The sequence below is a fragment of the Peromyscus maniculatus genome, chromosome 3 (genome assembly GCF_049852395.1).
Source record: "Peromyscus maniculatus bairdii isolate BWxNUB_F1_BW_parent chromosome 3, HU_Pman_BW_mat_3.1, whole genome shotgun sequence".
NCBI classification, from domain to species: Eukaryota; Metazoa; Chordata; class Mammalia; order Rodentia; family Cricetidae; genus Peromyscus; species Peromyscus maniculatus.
The window spans coordinates 2,332,462-2,355,142 of NC_134854.1; the positions used below are offsets into that span (position 1 = coordinate 2,332,462).

Here is a 22,681-nt window from a genome sequence, read left to right on the forward strand (position 1 = left end):
GATGGGAGACTAAAGACATGTTTTAGTGGAACTGAAGATGCCCTGTACTCAGACTTTAGATGCCTGTATGGATACCATTACAGGTATTGCCATGCAGAGGCAATGACCTCTGGAAGCAATAAGCATATGTAACGCACAGACAGATGTTGACCTATAAAAATATTCCTAGTATCTTTGGAGAAAAGGCACATTCCAAAATTAAGATGGGGAAATGAGGGATAAATCAAGAACATCTTGAATTGCTAGAAAATAAAGAAATTCTCAGCGAATAAAAAGTATCAAATCTGGGACAATGTGATCATCAAAATAAAGGTTAATGATGGGTTAGAATTCATTGAGTAAAACTGGAATGTATGAACTTGGGTTGCTAATAAAAGTGATTAAATAGAAAACTCTTCAAAGGTAGAATGGCACCTAATAAATGAAAAGGAATGATGTTTTTAAAAGTGACCATTTTGCACACATGATGCTAATTATTGGTTTAATTGTGAATCAGTCCGTTTTAAACTATTGGATTCTAAGTTACCCCCTTACTAATTACAATAGTGGGAAATTGGTTCAGAGTAGAGAGATGATGAACATTCTTTACCCAGCTGCACAATTTCCCTCCTCTGGAGGGCCAGGTCCTCTCTCAGACCACTTCATAGGATGCATTGAGAACCAATGTCACAGGTGCAGTCTCTGTGCCAGAAGTGCACAATCTGAACCTGAGTGTGAGGAAATACCACCCATACCTAAGATGATGCTTGCTCAGCAGAGTTTCTCCTTCTCAAGTCAGTGTCATGAAGCAAACACAGATAGGCTGGGGATCATTTGCATTTGCAGTGTGAATGCTTGAAAGACAAATTTTCTGCATTGTTAGGGTTTGAGCAGAAAGGTAAAGACAGGTAAAGAGACTTGAGTATCTGATAATCCCATAATAGTGTTAAAACCATGTCAATTGTCTTCGAAACAGACACTAGTTATGTCAGTGAGACAAATTGTTCCCATGAAATAATTGTTAGGAGAAAATAGGACATATGTCTGGAAGCTGTTGCCAATAATTCAGTAAAAAAAATTAAAAGGAGAGAGAGAGATAATGGTAGATCAGAAAAACAGTATTTTACAATCGATACATCTTTTTAAAGCATATCTAGGATGTCTTTATGTTGTTCTCACAATTTTTCTTTAGGTTTGAAAGTAACAAAGTTGAAATATTTTCAAACATTCCCTCAGAGTGTGAAGTGAGGCAAGTGTTTTCCTTTAAAGTGATCAGGTCTACACACAGCACACGTGTTTCATTACAAAGCTTAGCCACTTACCACGTGAAGAAAATGTATTCCTTGAGAGTATGGGGTTTGTAGGGCTTGTGCCTCAGTTCTGTTTTCTAAATAGATCATAGACTATCTAAGGAGCTGAGGAAGGGCTGTTTAATGTGAACTCATTCCAGCTATCCCAAACCTTCCATTTTTCTCTTTCCCAGGCATTTCCTCCTACTGTTCTTTTCTTCTTTTGTAACTTAATTGCTTCCTTTCTTCTACCCCCTCCTCTTCCTTCTCTCTCATCTCCCTTTTCTACTTAGAAAATGAATTCCTTTTCTTTCACACACTGTGCATGACTATGATATTGGAGAAATTATTTTGGCCACTCCACGTAGTTAAAAGGATATTTATTTAATGGCGTAACTCACAAATTAAGTAATAGGTAGGTCGCAGGGTCTGGGGAAGGTGTATTGCAGTCCAGTGGTGTTGTCTGGAGCTCTGCTCAGTCAACCTCCACAATTCAGCGTCCCAGCACAGAGAGAGTGCTGGCCCATCCAGCTCTCAGGTCTCCCGGCGCCTCCCCTGGCCCCGCCTCGTACGCGTGACAGTTGCCAGAGTCTCAATGAGGGTTGGAACTTCCAGATCCAAGCTGGAATGTCTACCCACTACACTATGATAATTGGGTTCCCCTAATAACCATTTCCATTCTCACATTCTGGCTCTTAAATGAAGGAGAGTGCAATGAAGTCTTAAATTTGAGATACCCAGGATAAGAACCTAGGTGGCAGATCATTTTTAGCGAATATGGTTTGTTGGTATCTGCTTGGTGAAATCTAGTTAGAATGTAAGCTGTTGCCTAGTGAGTTGTCTCCAAGGTTGGCATTGAACTGTTTCACATTTTATACAGGTAACATTTGTTTTCTAGTTGAAATAAACCTTCCCGTTTTCCATAAATTAGAAGTTCCCTGGAAATGTCTATTAGTTCCATATAAAAATGCATAAGATATAGTGTTTAACGGTATAAAGGTGTGTGATCACATAGTATATAGTTAAGTCACATCTTGCCCCAGTTACTCAGCATTTGTTTTGTAAGTTTGCTGAGTACCTGCTCTGTACCTAGCACAGAGTCCATGGACCTTAGGTGCATATCTAGAAATACTAACTGTAGCTGAGATTGATTTTATAGTATATTCTTTGTTTCAGGGAGACTCATACCAAACAGCTAAGACACCATACATTATTTACTCTGATTTAATGTAAACATTGTTTACAGTACTTACAGATCACCAATATTTAAAGAAAACACCAGTGTGTGCCATTTTGAAGCAAAAGGCTCCTCAACAGTATCGAATCCGTGCAAAACTAAGATCGTACATGCCCAGAAGACTTTTCCAGGCTGTTAAACTTCTTTGTCCTCAATGTCACTCGTTGTAAGTATTTCCCAAGATTAAAAAAAAAAAGTTATCATGCCATATTGTTTATGGTTCATATATATGTACGCCTGTGTGTGTGTGTGTGTGTGTGTGTGTGTGTGTGTGTGTGTGTGTGTAAAACGAGTTAATTATGATTTAATTGGTAGTGTTTTAAAGAATGCTGATGACTTAAAGGGAAAGTACTGAATTCCTACAAAGAAAATCCTTTTGAGTCATTCTTAGTAATAACAACTAAAAATAGGTGCTATTTTCAGACTTGAAATTCAGCTTTTAGTAGGTGTGATACACACAACTGAAAGTTTTCTGTCATGCTTAACAATGGTAATGTAGTAAGTGCAGTGTCTTCATTGCAAACACCAGTTGTTATGTGAATATATAAATACATAGGACTTTGTAATCTTATTAATATGTATTTGAATAAAAAAAGAAAGAAAAGGGGAAAAAAAGGACATGACTGCTCCTAGGTATGGTGGAGGAGAAAGTTTATTATAGATATGTGGGAGAGCATAGCCAGAAGCAGGGACATCTGGGAGAGTCCAGAGTGGACATGACCACATTGGGCTGGGCCATGGGAGAGAGAGAGGAGAAGGGAACCGGTGCAGCAGCCAGTAGGCGGAAGGTCCACAAAGGGCAAGTGACCCAAGTATCTGAATTAAATAGGGAAGAACCACTCGGGGAAGGGCAGCCCTGGCCTGGAGAATTCTGCATAGAGGGCTAGAAGGTAGGGTATGTGAGTCACACCCTGTGGCAGGGAGGCACTGAGGGATGCTAGGAGAACCTGGCTGCCAGGTCTAGCCTTGATATTAAATGGACACCTCAACCATTTGTCCCAGGTTAGAAATATGTTTAGATAATGAGTTTTATCTCCTATTAGCCTTTTCAATATAATGTACCATCTTCCCTCAAAATAGAGAAAATGATACTTTGGAAAGTATAGGGAGTGCATGAACATGTACATTGGGATAGCATTCATGAGCCTGAAACTCTAGGGCACTGTCGTGTATAAGACACACGTACATGTCCACATAATTTGATTTGCTAATATCTCTGTAGAACTATATATGTATGTTTTTCTTTACAAAAGCTGAGATTACTATAGTGTTTGTGAAGAAATTTGATCCTTTAATCTTTTTTCATAAAACTCAAGGAAGCTGTTTTCCCCCTACATGATCTTGAACTAAAGCATCTTAGAGAACACAGGATGGCCTGACCTCACACACAGCTGAGGACAGAGTCAGGACAAGGACTTGACCTCTTGATTCTGAGCCATGTCATGTCTACTCTGAGAACTTATGTGACTTGTATGACTTACTATTAAAGAGGTACCCTGTGGCAGTGGGATTTCCTGGGGTGAAGACAGAGCTAATGGTAGAGGACAACAGATTGGCACTGGGAATAACTGTAACCTCAGATTCTAAACCAAGTATGGGCCAAGGAAATAGGTCAGTAGGTAAAGATGCCTGCTACCCAGCCTCATGACCTGAGTGCCCATGTGGTAGGAAATTGTCCTCTAACTTCTACACATGGCATGTGTTTGTCAACACAGATACAGTTCATCTCTATTTAAAATAAGGATTTACCTAGCCATACAATGTTAAATATCTATTAAATAAAATGCATTAAATCTGTGACCTGTCTTCTGAATTTAAGAAAGCTTAGCTGATGTAATCTTCATATAAAATTATTTTTTAAATTTGTTCTTATTTTATGTGTAGGAGTGTTGTACCTGCATGTGTGTATGTGCACCATGTGTATGCCTGGTGCCCACAGAATTCAGGACTGGAGTTATGGGTGGCTGTGGGACTACATGTGGGTGCTGGGAAATAAACCTGGGTATATGCGACAGTAGCAAGTGCTTTTAACCACTGAACAGCCCCTAAGGTATTTTTTTTTTAACTTGGAAAAATTTATTAACTTGGAATTTTGAGGAATATCCATATATTATTTTCTGATGCTTCATTATCAATGATCTTAGGCAAGAAGTTCCATATGAGGACAACTTGGATAAAATTTTGCAAGATGCTACAACTAAAGCTCCAAATAGCAAGCTGCAAGATACATCACTGTATGACTCAAAAGTCTGGTCCACTGAAGGCCAAGGAGGACGGCAGGTCGCTGTTCACTTTGTGAAAAATGGTGACATTCTCCCTATTTCAAGTGAATGTCTAATTTTGGTAGAAGGTGAGAAACTTGTTAGGTTTTTAGAACATTGTTTTGCACATTAATCACTGTTGACAGTATCCGGGCACCTAGTGAAATACTGTTTATTTAAATTTGCCAAACCAGTACATCAACTAGATTCAAATATGTATGAACAAACACATTCACCTGAATTGCATTTTCAGATGCTGAATAACATTTGTGTTTATCCACCTTGTTGGATTCTTGTCTCTAATTGTGTTGGCTCTGAGCAGAATAGAAAGGCAGATTGCTCATGTGCAGCTGATACAGTTTTGGCCTCTGGATGTCACTGTTGTTTCATGAAAGTGGGATGAAAGTCCTCTGCTAATACCTAAATCAATGAAAAGAGCCCTGATAATGACAACTTTAAAGAATGGAACTGTACTATTTTTATTTCCTGTTTTTTATCTAATTTTTATGTAATAATTTTTTTATCCTGCCAAGTTTGTTTTCTTCTAAATTTATAACTCATGTGTTACGTGTATGCCACGCCTTTCTCTGATTATATTTGTGTTACTGAAGAATTTATTTTTTTAAAGGAGGAAGGCTCTGTGAAGTCTCTAAACTATCAAGCAAGTTTCACAGTGTTATTCCTGTGAGGTCCGGCCCTGAGGACCTGGAGCTGCTAGACCTTTCGGCACCATTCCTCATACAAGGAAAAGTGTATCACTACGGGTGTGTGTTCAGCTCAAGATCTGGGGATTACAACTGTGTCTTTATGGGCTATCCCCTGGGCTACTGTATTTCCAGTAGGTACTTAATATAGTTAGAACAGTTCCTGAGCTACGATTGTGTTAGAATTGTACAGATGAAGCACAAGTTCAGTAAACTGTTCTTTGAATTTTGAGTTTTGATCTTTCCTGAGAGTAGGTTGTGGTACAATACTCATGCGCTAGAGAGAGATCGTAAATTCAAGCTTTCAGTGGACAGCAGGATCATTAGGGTTAGCAACAGTGTGCTGAGCACTGTATTCAGTAGGTTAGATGTATTGAGGCAACCCCATTGTGGGTTCAAGAGTATCTATACTAAATTTTTCTTGTATGTTTCTATTTTAGAATACACAGGTATTCACAGTGTGTGTGCATGGTAATGCACAGTGGGCGTAAAAATTTTAATATTTTCTTCCTGGGTCATAGGCTAAGCTTGTTTCTTTCATAGAATTTAGATGCTAACTAAAGGGACAGTTTAGAGTTGCAAATCCAGTGAATTCTACAACTGCTGAGCTGGTACCTTGTAGAGTTCCTGCCACTGAAAACTGGCGGAGAGTTGGGGGTCTGTAGATTCTGACCTGAAAGAAGGATGAAGAAAATACCTGTACTTCTGCAGAAACCTGCAGTCACCCTGAAAATGCTCCACCTTGAGAAGCCTTGTTCTGCAGCCATGATAGATCTTGTTTCATCTTCCCTGACCTTCTCCCAGTGTGTAGCATTTGCTACTTGTAATTACTAATGAAACTAAACTTTGACTTTCGTTATAAAATTACTTCCTGCATTACCATACCTACCTGATTGTGGTCCTTAAAGTGACCAGTGGGCTTTGCCCTTGGTTTTGTTTAAGACACAATGGATGAAAACCTTCAGCAATGAAGTAAAATGAATTAGTAGCTGTTTTTGCTTTGAAGCCCCCAGCGTCTTCATATCTTTAAATCTTATGCAATATTTATATACCACTTAATTGAACTATCCAAGCCCATCATATTCTGTGCTCATGTGAATCCAGCCATAGTTCAGACTTTATTTCTGACATGATCATCCTTTGCTCTTTTTCCTTCCTGCTTTCCATCTTGTCTTCCTAGTACAGTGTTCATTGTCAGTCTGAGTCAGGAAAGCAACAAGTAGCCATCAGATATTGCTAATGGAGCCATAAATTCAAAGAGTTCCTGCAACTTCTCTCCTGTGTCTTTTCATTTTGCCAAGAAAATTCACAACCAAATTAATTTTGTCTAGAGTCTAATTCCTGATTTTCAACTTATTCTGAAGCCCGTTGTCTTAGTTATTGTTTTGTTACTGTAAAGAGACACCGTGATCAAGCCACTTTAAAAGAAAGCATTGAGCTTGGGGCTTGCTTTTAGTTTACAGGGTGAGTCCATGACCATCACAGTGGGAGCATGGCAGCAGGCATGGCATTGAAGCAGCAGCTGAGGGCTTGCTTGCGTCTTACCTGCAAGGTGGTGCTAGAAATAGCAAAATTGGACCTCTTTCAACAAGGCCACACCTCCTAATCCTTCCTAAATAGTCCACCAACTAGGATTCAAACATTCCTATATATAAGGCTATTGGGCCTTTCTCATTCAGGCCACTGTACCCATCATATCTTTTATTGCTTTTGTGTAGCAACTTAATCATAATTCTCTTGAAACAAGCACATTACAGTATAGGCAATGTTATGCCCTTCTGTTTAATAACTGACCTTCAAAAACTGTCCCTACTTGAATAGTATGTAATAATTAAGTGGTTTGATTATATTTAAGTATTTACTGTTTTTTCATTTACTCATTTCAGATGTAAACAGTGTTCAAGATTGAAATCTATACAAAACCTAAATTCCATTGTTAATAAAGGACTATGGATTCCTTCTACTGTGGCAAAAGGTTAGCTAAATTTCAGTTGTCTCTGTCATTTCACCAATTTCTTCTTTAATATTTATGGATATTTTGACAGAACTAGCCTAACTTTTCTAAATGAAATCTGTTTACAATAATTATATTGGAAAATGAGGACTAAATATTTAAAATGTGTCTTAGTTAGGGTTTCTATTGCTGTGAAGAGACAACATGACCATGGCAGCTCTTATAAAGTAAAACCTTCAATTGAGGTGGCTTACAAATTAGAGGTTAAGTCCATTATCATCATAGCAGGGAGGGTGGCAGGAGGTAAGCATGGTGCTGACTACATTTTGATCAGAAGGCAACGGGAGATGCACTGTCTCACTGGGAGTAGCTTGAGCATAAGAGACCTTAAAGCCCACCCCCACAGTGATACACTTCCTCCAACAAAGCCACACCTCCTAATAGTGCCGTTCCTTTAGGGGGGGCATAACTCTTACCTTAGCATTGAAAAAGGTATTGAAATGCCTGTTACTTTCCTCCCAGGTCTTTAGTCGGGACAAAGGAGTCTTTATCTTTTACACATATAACTATCACCTAGCCTTTGTTTACAGCTTCCAGGAGCAGGGCACAGCTTGCATTATAAGGCATGCACTTAAAACTGTTCCATTAATTTTGAGATAGTTCTTAATATTGAAGCCAAGTCTGCGATATACAACTCTCATGGACCACATTCTGTCTGCTGGAGTTATTAAGTGTGCATGTCTGTTTCTGCTTCTGTAAAAGGAACTTGGTAGTTGGACAGTGTCCACTGTGCCTGCACTGCATCTGTAGTTTGAAGCTGGCACTCTCCCTTCTTCTTACTTGGTCTCTCTCAGTAAACATTCCACTTTGCCAGTCTTTTCTCAGAGTTTATCCTTCACAGGCAACCAGAATAGGGTAAAAAAAAAAAAAATACTATTTTATGAAACTAATCACCCAGCTTTTTTCTACTAGATGGAAATTTTGTTATGTAAACATGTTTGTGTATGTGTGCACATGTGTATGTACCTGTGTGTGTCTTTTTTTTTTCTTCTTAAAGCTAGCTTTGTGATTTCACTATGTAATACCTTGAAGTTCAGTGAGATCCTGTGTTATTTTGGGATGAATAGTGCCATTTTTGTGTTCCATGGCATAGTTTTTAAGTTCACCCTTCTTGGTCTTAGTTCTTGTTACCCCTTGAGATCTTTTGAAGCCCCAAACTCAAACTCTGTCCCTTTCTTTCTTTCTTTCTCTCTCTCTCTCTCTCTCTCTCTCTCTCTCTCTCTTTCTTTCTTTCTTTCTTTCTTTCTTTCTTTCTCTCTCTCTCTCTCTCTTTCTCTCTTTCTCTCTCTCTCTCTCTCTCTCTCTTCTCTCTCTCTCTCTCTCTCTCTCTCTCTCTCTCTCTCTCTCTCTCCCTCCCTCCCTCCCTCCCTCCCTCCCTCCCTCCCTCTCTTTCTCTTTCTTTCATTAGTTGTTTATTTATTTTTGGGGCAGGTGGTCAGGTGGTCGAGACTGGGTTTCTCTTTGTAACAGTTCTTGCTGTCCTGGAACTCATTCTGTAGACCAGGCTGGCCTTGAACTCACAGAGAACCACCTGGCTCTGTCTCCCGAGTGCTGGGATTAAAGGTGTGCGCCACCACTGTCCAGCTTCTGTTCTTGTCTTATTGCTCTTGAATACTAAAATTTTGTCTGTGCCCAATTTGTTCTTCTGACTTTGCCTGCTTAATTAATTCTCCTACTGGAATAAGGACTGCATGGATAGAAGGTAATATAACATTCTATACATCTATGCAGTATCTTCAACTTCTGAAAAAAGGATGTTCACCTTAATGGTGAATTATCAGTGATTTGATATTATCCAATTTATTCAGTCTTCTTCATCTTAGCCAATTATAAAATCTGAGTTTTATTCTTTGAACCAAATAACATCTCTTAAAAAAAAAATAAGGGACACTCCATACTCATAATACAAAGAGGAATAAACTTTTAAAAATATTGAACTGCATCTTGCTTTTTAGAACATTCTGTAATTTTGGTTTTACTTTTCCTATGATTAGCATGTAACTTGTTAACATTTTATTAATCACTTTTTGTACTGTCTATCAAGTATTAGGATTAAGTTACTTACATCATGAGTCTAACCCTGTATAAATATAGTGACCTGCTGTATGACTTTAATAAATTGATACTGGAGAAGGAAGTTCCTGTGTACACGTTTTCTTTCTGCTGTAAATAGTCCTAGTAAATGTCATTTGCAGCTAGCTACATGCTAGAATAAAACACTTTCAACATTTCCTTATAAAAATATCTGTCTCGTATAATGTGCTCTTTTCCCTCACTAGTTCTGGGCATTGTACCTCTACAGTATGTGTTTGTTATGACTTTCACTCTGGATGATGGAACAGGAGTACTGGACACTTACCTCAAGGATTCTGTAAGTAACAGAACTGGTAAACATATTTAATTAAAAATTTATATTTAAATTTTTTAATATAGTCATACTTCCTAGTTTTACTTCAGTGTAACTTATTGAGAACTTTTGAAGCCTAAAACTCAGTTCCTCTGTATTTTGCTCTTTAAAGGATTTAAAATAACTTAAAGTATATAAAAAGAATATAGCCATATAAATCTAATATTATATGTCTTTAAATTTTTTATTATAAATCATTTTTTAAAAATGTAAAGTTGAGGAATCAAAATCAGAGGACTCATTCTCCCTGTCATGCAGAAATCCCATAGCTAGATGAAGAAGCAGATATCCAGCCACACTGTTGCCATCTTCCTGCACTTTGTAAGCTATATGCTTTCATCTTAAAAGAAATGGAGTTACTTGATAAACAAATATTGTTGTGTAAGCTGTAGAGAAGCCCAGAAGAATGCTGTCATGTCTGACACTCACAGTTGTCCATTGACTAGTCGTTGGGGCCACCTTAGCTTTGGTCATTTGCAGTCTTCCTCCCCCTATAAGCAGAGACTGTCACTTTCCCTGCACTGTGCGTTATAGAGTGCATGGAGGCCCTGATGTGACTTCTTCACGTATGCCGTCTTTCCTAACTGACTGCCCATTTGGCTGATGGCCCTCTTTCTGAGGTCAGGCTAATGCTGCATGTCCCAAACTCTTCAACCTCAGATGACCTTGTTAGATGTTCCAGATTAACCCAGTTCCAGTAGGCAAATTCAAGTCACTGGCTCTCATAGACATGAAATAGTAAAAACTAAGAGGAAGGCCAGCCATTTATTGGGGTAAGAGGTTTGTTTTGGGGGGAGGGGTTGTTTTTATTTTGACTTACATAAATTGGAAGACAGTCCAAGTTGAGGTTAAGAGATTTTTTTTTTCTTCTGGTTTCCACAGTTCACCCAACCACTTACTAAATGAATATTTACTGGGAAGCTGCTGTGTGCCTTGTGTGTTGAAGACAGAATAGCTAGCAAAGCAAGAAAAATCTCTGCTGGAACTTAAAGCAGAACGGGAAGAAATCCAATGGTTTCTTAATGTTACATCCTTTCATACCTAGTAGATTTACTTTCCCGGGTACAAAAGTATCATCAGCCTTGCTGCCTGATCATACTGTGTATGTGTGTACATCTCAAAGCTGTTTTACAGTTCCAGCAGTGAATTGGGTTTTAGCTTAGATCAGTATTCCAGTTTGTGGATTCCACAGCCTTAATAGACTGATGTATATAATATGTCATTTTAGATATATGTCAGATAATATGTCAAAGTAGATATTGAAATTGTGTGCTTGAAGCTTTGTCTTTTTTAAAAATTTTGTACCTTTATTTTTGTTGTATGAATGCTTTGCCTACATGTATGTCTGTTCACCGTGTGTGTGTGTGTCTGTGTGTGTGTGTGTGTGTGTGTGTGTGTGTGTGTGTGTATGTGTATGTATGTGTATGTGTGTTCCCTATGGAAATCAGAAGAGGACAGATCCCCTGGAACAGGAGTACTGCTGTGATCTCTTTTGTGTGTGCTGTGACTCTGACCTGGGTCATCTGCAAGAGCAGCTAGTGTCTTTAATCCCTGAGCCATCTCTCCAGCCCTACGTTCAAGTTTTTTCAAATGAATATTTCCTCTATTTATCATCATTTTTAGGAGAACTTTTTCAAGATCCCAGCATCGGAAGTCCTCACTGATGATGACCTTCAAAGAAGTCTAGAAACAATCATGAATATGATGTGTCCTCCAGGAATAAAAATTGGTAGGCAATATTCAATAGATGCCTCTCTTTTCTTTCTTTTGGAAAAACACCTAGACTGTTTCTAATCTGTAGATTGTAAAAGTAAGCAAATCATGAGTCCATGTGAATTACTAGGTTGTGAATGGTAACTGTACCCATCTTTTGATGAGCAAACTGAGTTTACATGAATTACTAGGTTGTGAATGGTAACTGTTTCCATCTTTTGATGAGCTAGTGGCTAAGACAAATATAAATCAAGGAATTTTAAAATGTTTACAAATATACTTTTAAAGCACAAGAGTTTTGGTCACAGCACATTTGACTCTGAGTTTACACATACAGCATACAGACATTGAGTCTGCAATTAAACCAAAAAGATGCAATTTCCACAAGAAACTGCATTGTCTTGTTGGACTCAGTGATGGGTTTTCTTTTCAGTGTTAATGGACTTCAGAATTTTCAGTTTTTACTTTTCAGAGTTTATGAACTCTGGTTGTTTCTGCACCAACACTGGCTTGTCAGCGTGCCCCTGCCCAGAAGAAGTTGTACCAGTTATAGCTGGCACCATGTTCTTCTGTGGCCAGTGATTCTTTTTCTCTTGGAACCTGCAGATTAAGAAAGCTTATTCTTCCAGTAATTGTTTTCAGTGACAAACCTTCTCTTTGCTGCTTATCTGTTGCTGATCTGACTGTTAGAGATGCTCCTGGTGAGTGTGTGTTCTGCCAGCCAGTCTGTGCTGTAGCATCAGTTCCCAAGAGACAGGAATGCTTGTTCATCTGGAGAAAAGTTTAATTTGGATACGTTTGCTTTCAGTTTTAATTTGTGTTGGCTATTGGAATGACCATGGGTAGATTTCCCAAACGAAAAGTCTATGGGCCTGGTGACTTGTGATATACACAGCCAAGTTATTTTTTAAAATACTTTACAATGTACAGTTCCACCAGCAACGCTCAGAAGTGCCTTGTTTTATGCTGGCTGGCTTGAGGGCTGTAGCAGATGCCATTCAAACCATCCTGAGCCTTCTGTTGCTGTTACAAATAGGTCTGACCTGCTCTCAAAGTGTACAGATGTCATCAGTGCTGCCAGTATGGCAGGGTTCTGTAGGTGCTTCCTGCAGAGCAGATTCCATGTGATGCTTAGCTTAGGCTGATCTCAAGTTCAGGTTCCATCTCTTTCCAACTCATTAAGCAAAAGTAGGGAGGCCCATAAACAGTCAGCATGGGAAGAGGGGTAAATGTGCCAAAGTGATCGACTAGCTGTCTTGTCAGATGTTCTGTAAACCCAATCACTTTCATTTGTAGTTGGGAAAAAATTCAGATAGGTCAGCATTACCAGTGATGTGCTTACTTTAATGGTTAAATGATGTTTCCTGTGGTCTGTAGATGCATACCCATGGCTGGAGTGCCTCATCAAGTCCTACAGTGTCACTGTCGGAGCAGAGCAACGAATTTGTTACCAGATTTTTGATACCACAGTTGGAGAAGACATCGTCTAATGCTGCCATTCAGTGCAGTGTGTTTGGGATTTTATAATTTTAGAAAAAATTACAACTCTGAGATTGTCAGAAGATACTATTGTCAAATTCACTAAATGACTAGTGTCATTTTCATTATAGCTTAGTACTTTTGTACAGAGAAACACTTTATTGTTATTTATGCCTTCTTGTGAACATGTTAAAAATGCCTTGTTGCTCAACATGTCCCGGGAAGTACAGTATGAGGCTATAGCACTTGAGGACCAGGCTTTTGTGGCTCCTGTTTATAAAACACTGGTGGCTACATTTCATTTGTCTACAGAAGAATCCCCTTATCGACCCGACCCTGCTGAAAGAAGTCTTGGGCTTCTATGTACGAGTATATGGTTAGATGGCTCCAACTGAAGAAATGCTTATCTGAGTGAGTCTCACTATGCTAAAAGGAGTGTTTCTTCAAGTAGACATGGCAGAATTTTGTTTTGTTTTGTTTAGGTGCTGATGTTGCTTATAGGATAAATGTTTCTCTTTAAAACAAATAGTATATCTGACTTCCTACTTCTCTTTGTAAACTAGAAGTTATCCCATTCAATACCAGCTAATAAATTATTGAAATTTATAATTTTTGTGGGTCATATGTATTTTATCTTTTCAGTAGTCTTGTATAAAATATTTCTATATTGCAAATATTGAGTTCTTAACTCAATTAAATGGTCTTTTTATTCAACAGTATTTATCAATTTATGGGATGTTTTTCTGAAAAGAAAATTGTACAATATATTCTGATTACATTTTCCCTCCTTAACTTCTCCCTGATATTCCCTACATACCCAACTCTATGAACTTTCTTTTTCTCTCTTTGGAAAACAGATAAACAAAACAAAGAAGCCATAATTTAAAAAAAGAAAAGAAAAAGAAAAACACAAGAAACATACATACACACCCACAGACACACACACAAAATCCTTAAAATACAAAATCCGAAACCATAATATATAATCAAAAGGCCAATATGACCAAAAGGAGGGGGCTCCAAATATTGGAATATGAAACAAAAAGTCTATAAAATACCATTGAGTTAGTTTTGTATTGCCCATTTACTTCTGGGCATAGGGCCTGTCCTTAAGTGTGGTTAATATACCTTATGAGTGTATTGGAGAAAACTAATTTTTCCTTGGCAGATTGAAGATAGCTTAATGGTTACTGATGGGGGCCTGTGTCCAGCTCCTCTGAACACTGGGACTCTTTCTGACTTCCATGTATATAGGCCTTGTACATGCTGTCACAGTCTCTGAGTTCATGCGTGTGTCAGTCTACCTCCTCTTCAGCATAGTTTCCTGAGCCTTGAGGGGAGAAGTTTGATGAAAAATATCCCATTTAGGGAACCCGTGCCCGACACTGCCTTATATTTAGATCTTACATTGGGTCTATTTGCATTCTTCTACATGTATCCATCCAGTTTGACCAGCACCATTTGTTGAAGATACCGTCCTTTTCTAAGTGTATTGTTTGGTTTCTTTATCAAAAATCAATTGTCTATACGTTTCTGGACTCAAGTCTGGGTCTTCAGTTTACATTGATCAACATTTCAGTTTTATGCCAATACCTTACTGTTTTTATTACTGTAGTTCTGTAGTACAACTTAAAATCTGGGATGGTGATACCTTCGGCAGTTCTTTTATCATTCAGACTGTTTTAGTTCTGTGGTGTGTGTGTGTGTGTGTGTGTGTGTGTGTGTGTGTGTGTGTGTGTGTGTATTTTTCTATATGAAGGTAAAAGTTGTCCTTTCACGTTCTGTGAAGACTTTCATTGGAATTTTGAGGGGATTGCATTAAATATGTAGATTGCTTTTGGTAGGGTAGCTATTTTTACTATCCTGCCAGTCAATGGGCATAGGAGATCTTTGAGCCCTCAGATTCTCAAGGGTTTGTCTCACCCTCAGCAGAAGATGTACTCCCATCCTCACCCCTGGATTATTGCCTTTTCTGCCTTTAACTGGGGAAACGAATCCTTTATTGTCTGCTAAACCAACTGTGACTTTCCCTGAAGGATAATCAAGGCAAGGCACTGCTGATGTCCCTCCATGCCCACCAACCATTGCTTCTACACCTGTAACCAGATTTAAGGCTAAGCAGGCTCCTAGAAGGGAAGTACAAAGTGTATTCCACCAGGAAGTGCACTGCACTGCTAAAGGGCTTAATGAGTTTGCTAATTCGTTCTAGCAGAAGTCTGGGGAATATATGTGAGAATGAATTTTAATGCTGTGAGATAATAGTGGAAGGAACATAAGACTGGATCAAGCTGAATGTATAGATATGGGCCCATTGAGTGGAGATTCTATATTTAATATGGAAGATTGCACCGTTTTAAAAAGTGTCAAAGGTTTGTTTGAATGGTTGACTGAAGCATTTATCAAAAGATGGCCTACGGAAAAGGAGTTTGAGATCCTTTGGCTTAGTTTTAATGAAGGGATTTTAGGGTTGCAGGAAATTGCAATGCTAGAGTATATACTATTTGTAAAACCTGACTCTCCACAATAGGAAGGCCCCTTCACCAATCCTATAAGATGCAAAATGGGGAGGCAGTACCACCACATTTGAAGAGTTTTATTATTCTTTGTGCCAGACCTCAGAGTTGAAGACACTGATACTCACTCAGTTAGATGAATTGAAAAATTGGTTTATTGAGCCCCAAAATAGCAGGGGTCAGGTGGCAGCATTGAATCACCAAAGGCAATGTGATCATAGTTATCGGAATTGGCAACATAGACAAAACATTGTCCATGATGAAACAGCACAGGCAAAGTGATTTTTATGGGGAGAAGACTTGCATGGACCTTTGGTACTGGTAAGTCATTGTGTTTCCAAGCATGAAATAGATAAGAAGAAGCCCACTGCATTTTTGTCTGATCTGTATATACAGAAAAATTCTCAAATGAGAGAAAGTCTACCTTGGATCATGGCAAAAGAAAATCTTGGGCCCATGAACCAATGTCCAGACTTGAATCAGTTTCAGAAATCCTTGAATGAAGGGAAAGACAGGTTTCACTGAGGAAGGGCCTTAATAAAAATACCTAAGAGTTCTACTGTTGTTAGCCTTTCTTCAGTCCTTCTCTAGAGGGACTTATGACCTTTTACAAAGGTAACTGTACATTGGGAAAATGGAAACAGTCAGACTTTCCAGGGTCTGTTAGATACTGCTTCTGAATTGATGGTCATTCTGGGAGACTCCAAGAAACAGTGTAGCCCTCCAATTATAGTAGGGGCTTATGCATCAGGTGATTAATGGAGTTTTGGATGAAGTCTGACTCACAGTAGGTCCAGTGAATCCCCAGACATCCTGCAGTTATTTCCCCACTCCTAGAATGTATAATTGGGATAGGTATACTTAGAAGTTGGCTTAGAAGTTGTGTCTTTTTATTAGGAAATTGAGACCATGAATATCAAAAGTTATCAATGAGTAATATTTATTGTTTCCTGTTATATTGTCATGGTGTGGGTCTCTGCTTTGGATTTACTGGTCTGGGGATTATTTATCCCTTTTGGAGTCTTGAATGTGGTTAACCTCTTGAGACTGAAGTTTTCCTTCTTGTACTTTCTGTAGGCCTGGATTTGTAGATAGATATTGCTTAAATTTGGTGTTATCTTGGAATGTTTTTCTTTTTCCATTTATTGTGATGAAAAAATTTGCTGGATAATGTAGTCTGGGCTGGCATCTGTGGCCTCTTAGCATCTGTGGCCTCTTAGAGTTTATAGAGCCTCTGCCCAGGGCCTTTTGGCTTCCAGCATTTCCACTGAGAAATCAGGTATTGTTCTAATGGGTCTTCCCTTATATGTTATTTGGTCTTTTTTTTTTCTTGCAGATTTGAATATTCTTCCTTTGTTCTGTAAGTTTAGTGTTTGAATTATTAAGTGTCAGGGGGAGTTTCTTTTCTGGTCCAGTTTACCGAGCATCTGTATGCTTCCTGTACCCTGAAAGGCATGTCCTAAACTAGGGTGTCAGAAACTTTACAGTGCAGGAAAAACATTAATTTCCTTTAGAATTTACTTCAGCTGTTTACTTGAGCTAAGTCTGTGAAAACACAGTTGAATAAAATAATGAAAACAATTTATGACATGAAAGACGAATTTGATAAAGAATTAGAATTACTAAAGAAAGTCCAAACCGAAATAAAACTGTAATAATACATCTAAGAACTCAAACAAAAATCTCAGAAGTAAGCTTAACCAAAAGATGAAAGGACATGGAAGATAGTCTCAGGTGTTGAAAACAAGGTAGCAGAAATGGACAACTGAGTCAAAGAAAATGCTTAATCTAAAAAAAATCCAGGCACAAAGAAAGATCCAGGAAATCTAGGACACTATGGAAAGACCAAATCGAAGCATAATAGGAATACAGGAAGGAGAAGAAACCCAGATCAAAGGCACAGGAAATATTTTCAACAAAATCATGGAGGAAAATTTCACCAATCTAAATTTCACTGGGCATTCAGGATCCCAGTATATCCCCCATCCTTCTTCAGGGTAACCTTTTAAGCACAAACCACATCCTGCATTGAGGAAAAACATCCAGAAGCAGAAGTACAGAAGCCAAAACGCAAGATTAGTACATTTAGAGACTTTCCTAGATCTATAGACTTTGATGCATTAGGTCTTTGTTTTTATTTTGGTAAGTGGTGCTGCCATATTCTGAGTGTTATGGCCTGGATGATTATTTCCATCATGGCATCAGTTGTGCTAATGTCTGCGTGCCTATTACTCTTGCCCAGTGAATGTTGTGTATGCACACATATATAAATATAACCTGCTGAGTCTGTTTTTGTTGTTCATATGTATGTGGTTTCATGCATAAGCATTTTGTATTAGATAACCAATTAGGGGACTTATCCCTGGGAGAGGCTAATTCTGCTCTTTAAGCAGTCATTGGTTGCCTATAATTCCTTGTCTAGAGGTAGGAGTCCATGAGATTTTCCTTCTTCTGCATTAACATAGATACTGATATTGCCATTATTCTGGTCTTATTTATGCAGCCATTTCTAGGAGAGACTGCCACACCAGACTTACCAGTATGCTGGCTTTTCTAATCGCTCTGCTTTTCAGTGATATGTCTGAGCCATAGATGCAGGAGCTGTGATGTAGATTTGTTAATGGGGCTGGGCTCCCCACAATCTTTTGATCTCTGTATCGTGTCTAGCTGTGGCTTTCTGTGATAGTCTACATTTGCTGTAAGAGAAGCATTTTTGATAAAGGGTAATAGCTATACTTACCTGTGAGTGTAGTTTATATTTACCTAAAATTACATACAATGAATATAAGCCAATATTTATCCATATGATATATATATATAAATAACATGTTAATCTTAAAGGAAATTGTGCCTCTTAGTATGACAGTGCTTTCCACATAACTATAGACCAACAATACTAAGCACAAGAAAATTGCTTTGGAATGTGTGGTCAGGGTAGTCCAGTTGACTCTCAATACAATATAGACTAGTGTTGTTGCCTTTGGCTGCTTCTCAGAAACTGAAGATAAGCTCCTATTGCCAAAGACACCACATAGTAAAAACAAAGGGCTTTTCTGCATTCTAGTTTCCATGGTACCATGAAATACTGTGTAGGCTGCCATGGGAAGGAAGCAGTTGATAGTCGTACCCAGCTGTGACATTTGTGAACCACCATATAGCATGGTAAGATACCTGAAAATTGCACTAGTGGTACTCACGTGTCGTTGGTAACCAACAGCTCCTCTAATTGGACTTAGGGCCTCCTCAATAGAAGGGAAATCATGCCTTCCTAACCAAATTCATGTTGCTGATAAAATCATGTATCTTACACAAAATAATCTATTTCTGCCACTTTGCTAGACCAATGTATATAGTGATATTTTATTTGTACTAATATGTGATTTGTATGTTAATAAATAAAGTTGCCCGGGGGTCAGAGCTATTAGAACCATAGCAAAAACTGGGCAGTGGTGGTGCACGCCTTTAATCCCAGCACTTGGTAGGCAGAGCTAGGTAGATCTCTGTGTGTTCAAGGATACGGCCAGCATTGGAGACACACGCCTTTAATCTCAATACCAACCATAGAAGACCTGGAGGTCTGTACAGACAGGCAGTGACGAGGCAGTCATGTGGTTGGGTTTACAACCAATGAGAAGGCAGAACAGAAAGTCTATGTAAAGACAAAAACACAGGAAGTAGGTCTCTTGGCTGAAGAGGCTAGCTGCAGCAGACGGGTAAGGCTCTTAGCTCTAATCTCTTGGCTTTCTTCTTTGCATTGGTTCCGTGTTTCTTATTTAATAAGACAGTTGGTTACATCTACAAATGTATTTCCTAACTACATTTTAAATTTTATCCTCATAGCCATAGTTAATAGAATTAAGATATACCATTGAGAGTTTTAAGCAACAGAGTATATGTGAAATTAATACCGAATTAGCTATTATCCCAGAGGAGATCACTTTAGTTTGCTAAATGGTTTTCCAAATTCTTTCCCTGAGAGCATGTGTGTCATCTTTTGAAATAGAATTATGTTGCAAATACAGTACTCTAATTTTTCTTTAGTCACCTTCTATAGTAGACTTATTTCTCATGTCCATATTCAGAGAGGAAGAAGACCATTGCTTATAATTTCCCAACAAAATCCCTTTAGTTGGTAATTTTGTGATTATTTTGAATTGATGCCTGTTGTGTTTTTTCCCAAATGTCTTATTTCTTGTTACTTAATTTTGAATTTTTTGTTGTTGTTGTTGTTTTTTATTTTTTTCCATCACAGGCAATTTATTTTGTTCTATTCATTCACAGTTAATACAGAAAATACTTGGAAACATTTCCATATAATGTTTGACACAGAAATCATCAAATAGAAGTATACAATGTTGACAGGAGGCAGTACATTTATAATTTATAACCCCAAGTGTATTTATAAATTAGAAATGGAAAGATCTACAAATGAAATTATGAAGGTTCACCAAAGTCATTTAATCTGTCAGTTTCTCATTCATTTTTATGTCTTAATAATATTCTATTGTATGAATAAGCCACATTTTATTTCTCTCCAGTATTTGATAGCTATTTGAGTTGTTTTAACTTTTTTACTATTAGCAACACACTGCTGTAAACCTTCATGTACATGTTTCATAGGTGCACATTTTCAGTAGTTTGAGGATATATTCCTAAGGGTAAAATTATTAAGTAACAGAGTAATAATGTTTTGCATTTTGACCAACCACCAAACTGTTTTGCCAAAGTGGCACACCATTTTACAATCTCACCAAATCCTTGTTTTTAAGGCTCTGATTTTTGTACAAAAGCATTCAATCATTCTGTCAGACCAAACCAGGAAAAGTAAGCTATAGTTCAGAGCTGTTCTATTCCATTTACTATGCAAAGCCATTCTTGGCGTTTGCAACTCTCAGCCCTTTTGAGTATTCTTGCAGTGTTCACCTTTTCCTCCACCACTTTTTTTTTCTTCTTTTTTTCTGGTTTATTTCTATCTATTACAAATGGATAAAAAATCCTCCATCAACGCTGCTGTTAGCAGCAGAACCTTGAGAAATATACCTTTGGTTTGCCTCAGAAAAGGAACACATATTGCACTGTAAAGTTTATAAAATTGGTGCAAAACATTGTGATAATGTTACAATACCAGTTTTAAGAGTTCAGTGACTAATGGGGAGCCGATGGGATACATGCAGAACTGTGAAAGCGATCTCATTTAGCCAGCTGTACACGTAGACTGTAAATCTACATTCAGATAATTTCTGAACTAAGACTATCATCTCAGTTTATCTGTTGAGGTCAACCAGGAAACCCTAGAATATACCTTGATTTTTGCAAAAAACAAAATAGGGGGAGGGGTTTCTTCAGCATTTCAGTCCATGAGTAACAGTATCCTAACAGGGAAAGTGTTCTCTCACTGTCAACATAGAATGAACTGCTGCTGGAGGTCAACTTGGGTTTTAATTTGCATTAGCACTTACATGCATAGTAGTCCAAGTTGTTGACCTCATGACTTTAAAAAGTAACTCTAAAAAAGTAAAATGGCCCTTCTTGGAAGACTAAAGAAAGACATCCAGCCACAGTTGTAAAAAATCTCATCAAAACAATATACCCTTTTATGAATTACGCCTCAATTAAAAAAAAAAAAGTAGCCCCAAATAAGAAGCAGCTCTGAAAAAGAAAATATAACTTAAGATATTTGAAAAAAACAAGGTGAATACAGGTTCAAAAATAATTAAGATACATTTTCTTAAGCCTACCTAGAATTAGGTTTTAAAGAATTCTACCATTTCAAGTTTACCACTAGTTACTAAATACCTATTTATAAACAAGATGTTCACTTTTTTTGTTCCTTTATCAAGAGAAAAATCTACCTTCAGACTATGAGGGTGGTGATGGGGAGGGACCAGAAAACAAGATTCAAACAATCCCATGCAAATATCACATTTTTCAAATGGAAGAACTCCAAACTGCACTAGTAGTTCCAATCACCAAGACACTTTCCATTGAAATGATTCAAGTACAACTACATGGCACCAAGGCCTAGGCCTAACATAGGCCTGACAACCAAGTCCTTGCTTTCTGGAAGAAAGGCCTCAAAAGTCCCACTCAATTCCACATAACAATACTTCAAAGATCAATTAGGTTTTCCTTTCCTTAATATTTTTGTTTTTGACTTCTAATCTTAAAGACTAGATTAAAACTCAGCTCATTTCCCAGAAGGCATTGCTTCCCTTTGCTCCACGAAAGAGTCCACCAAGACCTCTTCCTCAAAACCATCCAGCCCCCAGCCTCCAGTCTGTGCCCGTGATGCATCTTTCTCAACATCCTGAAAAGGCAATGTAGGTAAAATATGCTCACAAACACCAAAACTAGCTGTCAGAAAGACGTAACTAGCTTTATAATTTAAGTTCCAAAACACAAATACTTGCAGCTTGATCTGCACTGACACTGATTGTCGAAGCCCAGAATTCAACATTCACAAATTCTCATTCACACACACAAAACACCATTATCACACAACCTGTGTCCTGTTATTTTTTGTGGTTGTGTTGTGTTGTCCTTCTGTGGTGTATGTTGGTGTGGGATTATCTATTGCTTGATTTTTCATGGATGTGTTTAGCTTCTTTGGGTTGAATTTTCCCTTCTAGTGCTTTCTGTAGGGCTGGGTTTGTAGACAGGTATTGATTAAATCTGGTTTTATCCTGGAATATTTTGTTTACTCCGCCTATGGTGATTAAGAGTTTTGCTGGGTATAATAGTCTGGGTTGGCATCCGTGGTCTCTTAGTGTCTGCATGAGATTTGTCCATGATCTTCTAGCTTTCATAGTCTCTATTGAATAGTCTGGTGTTATTCTGATGGGTTTACCTTTATATGTTACTTGGTCTTTTTCCTTTGCGGCTCTTAATATTTTCTCTTTGTTCTGTGTGTTTAGTGTTTTGATTATTATGTGGCGAGGGGACTTTTTTTTGGGATCCAGCCTATTCGGTGTTCTGTAAGCTTGTATCTTCATAGGTATTTCTTTCTTTAGGTTAGGAAAGTTTTCTTCTATGATTTTGTTGAATATATTTTCTGTGCCTTTGAGTTGGTATTCTTCTCCTTCTTC

General features: G+C 38.0%; 1 protein-coding gene across 3 annotated transcripts in view; it reads left to right on the plus strand.

Annotated features, from left to right (window-relative positions):
- Pot1 (protection of telomeres 1) overlaps window positions 1-13,692 on the plus strand; it is a 67,464-nt gene extending 53,772 nt beyond the window's left edge. For all 3 annotated transcript variants that reach the window (XM_006988403.4, XM_076566132.1, XM_016006879.2), the window contains 7 exons: window positions 2,515-2,671; window positions 4,650-4,855; window positions 5,395-5,530; window positions 7,357-7,445; window positions 9,764-9,855; window positions 11,515-11,620; window positions 12,982-13,692. In XM_006988403.4, the coding sequence (XP_006988465.1) occupies window positions 2,515-2,671; window positions 4,650-4,855; window positions 5,395-5,530; window positions 7,357-7,445; window positions 9,764-9,855; window positions 11,515-11,620; window positions 12,982-13,094 (899 nt within the window). In that variant the 3' untranslated portion in view covers window positions 13,095-13,692. The remainder of the gene's footprint in view (window positions 1-2,514; window positions 2,672-4,649; window positions 4,856-5,394; window positions 5,531-7,356; window positions 7,446-9,763; window positions 9,856-11,514; window positions 11,621-12,981) is intronic.
- The last annotated feature ends 8,989 nt before the right edge of the window (window positions 13,693-22,681 follow it).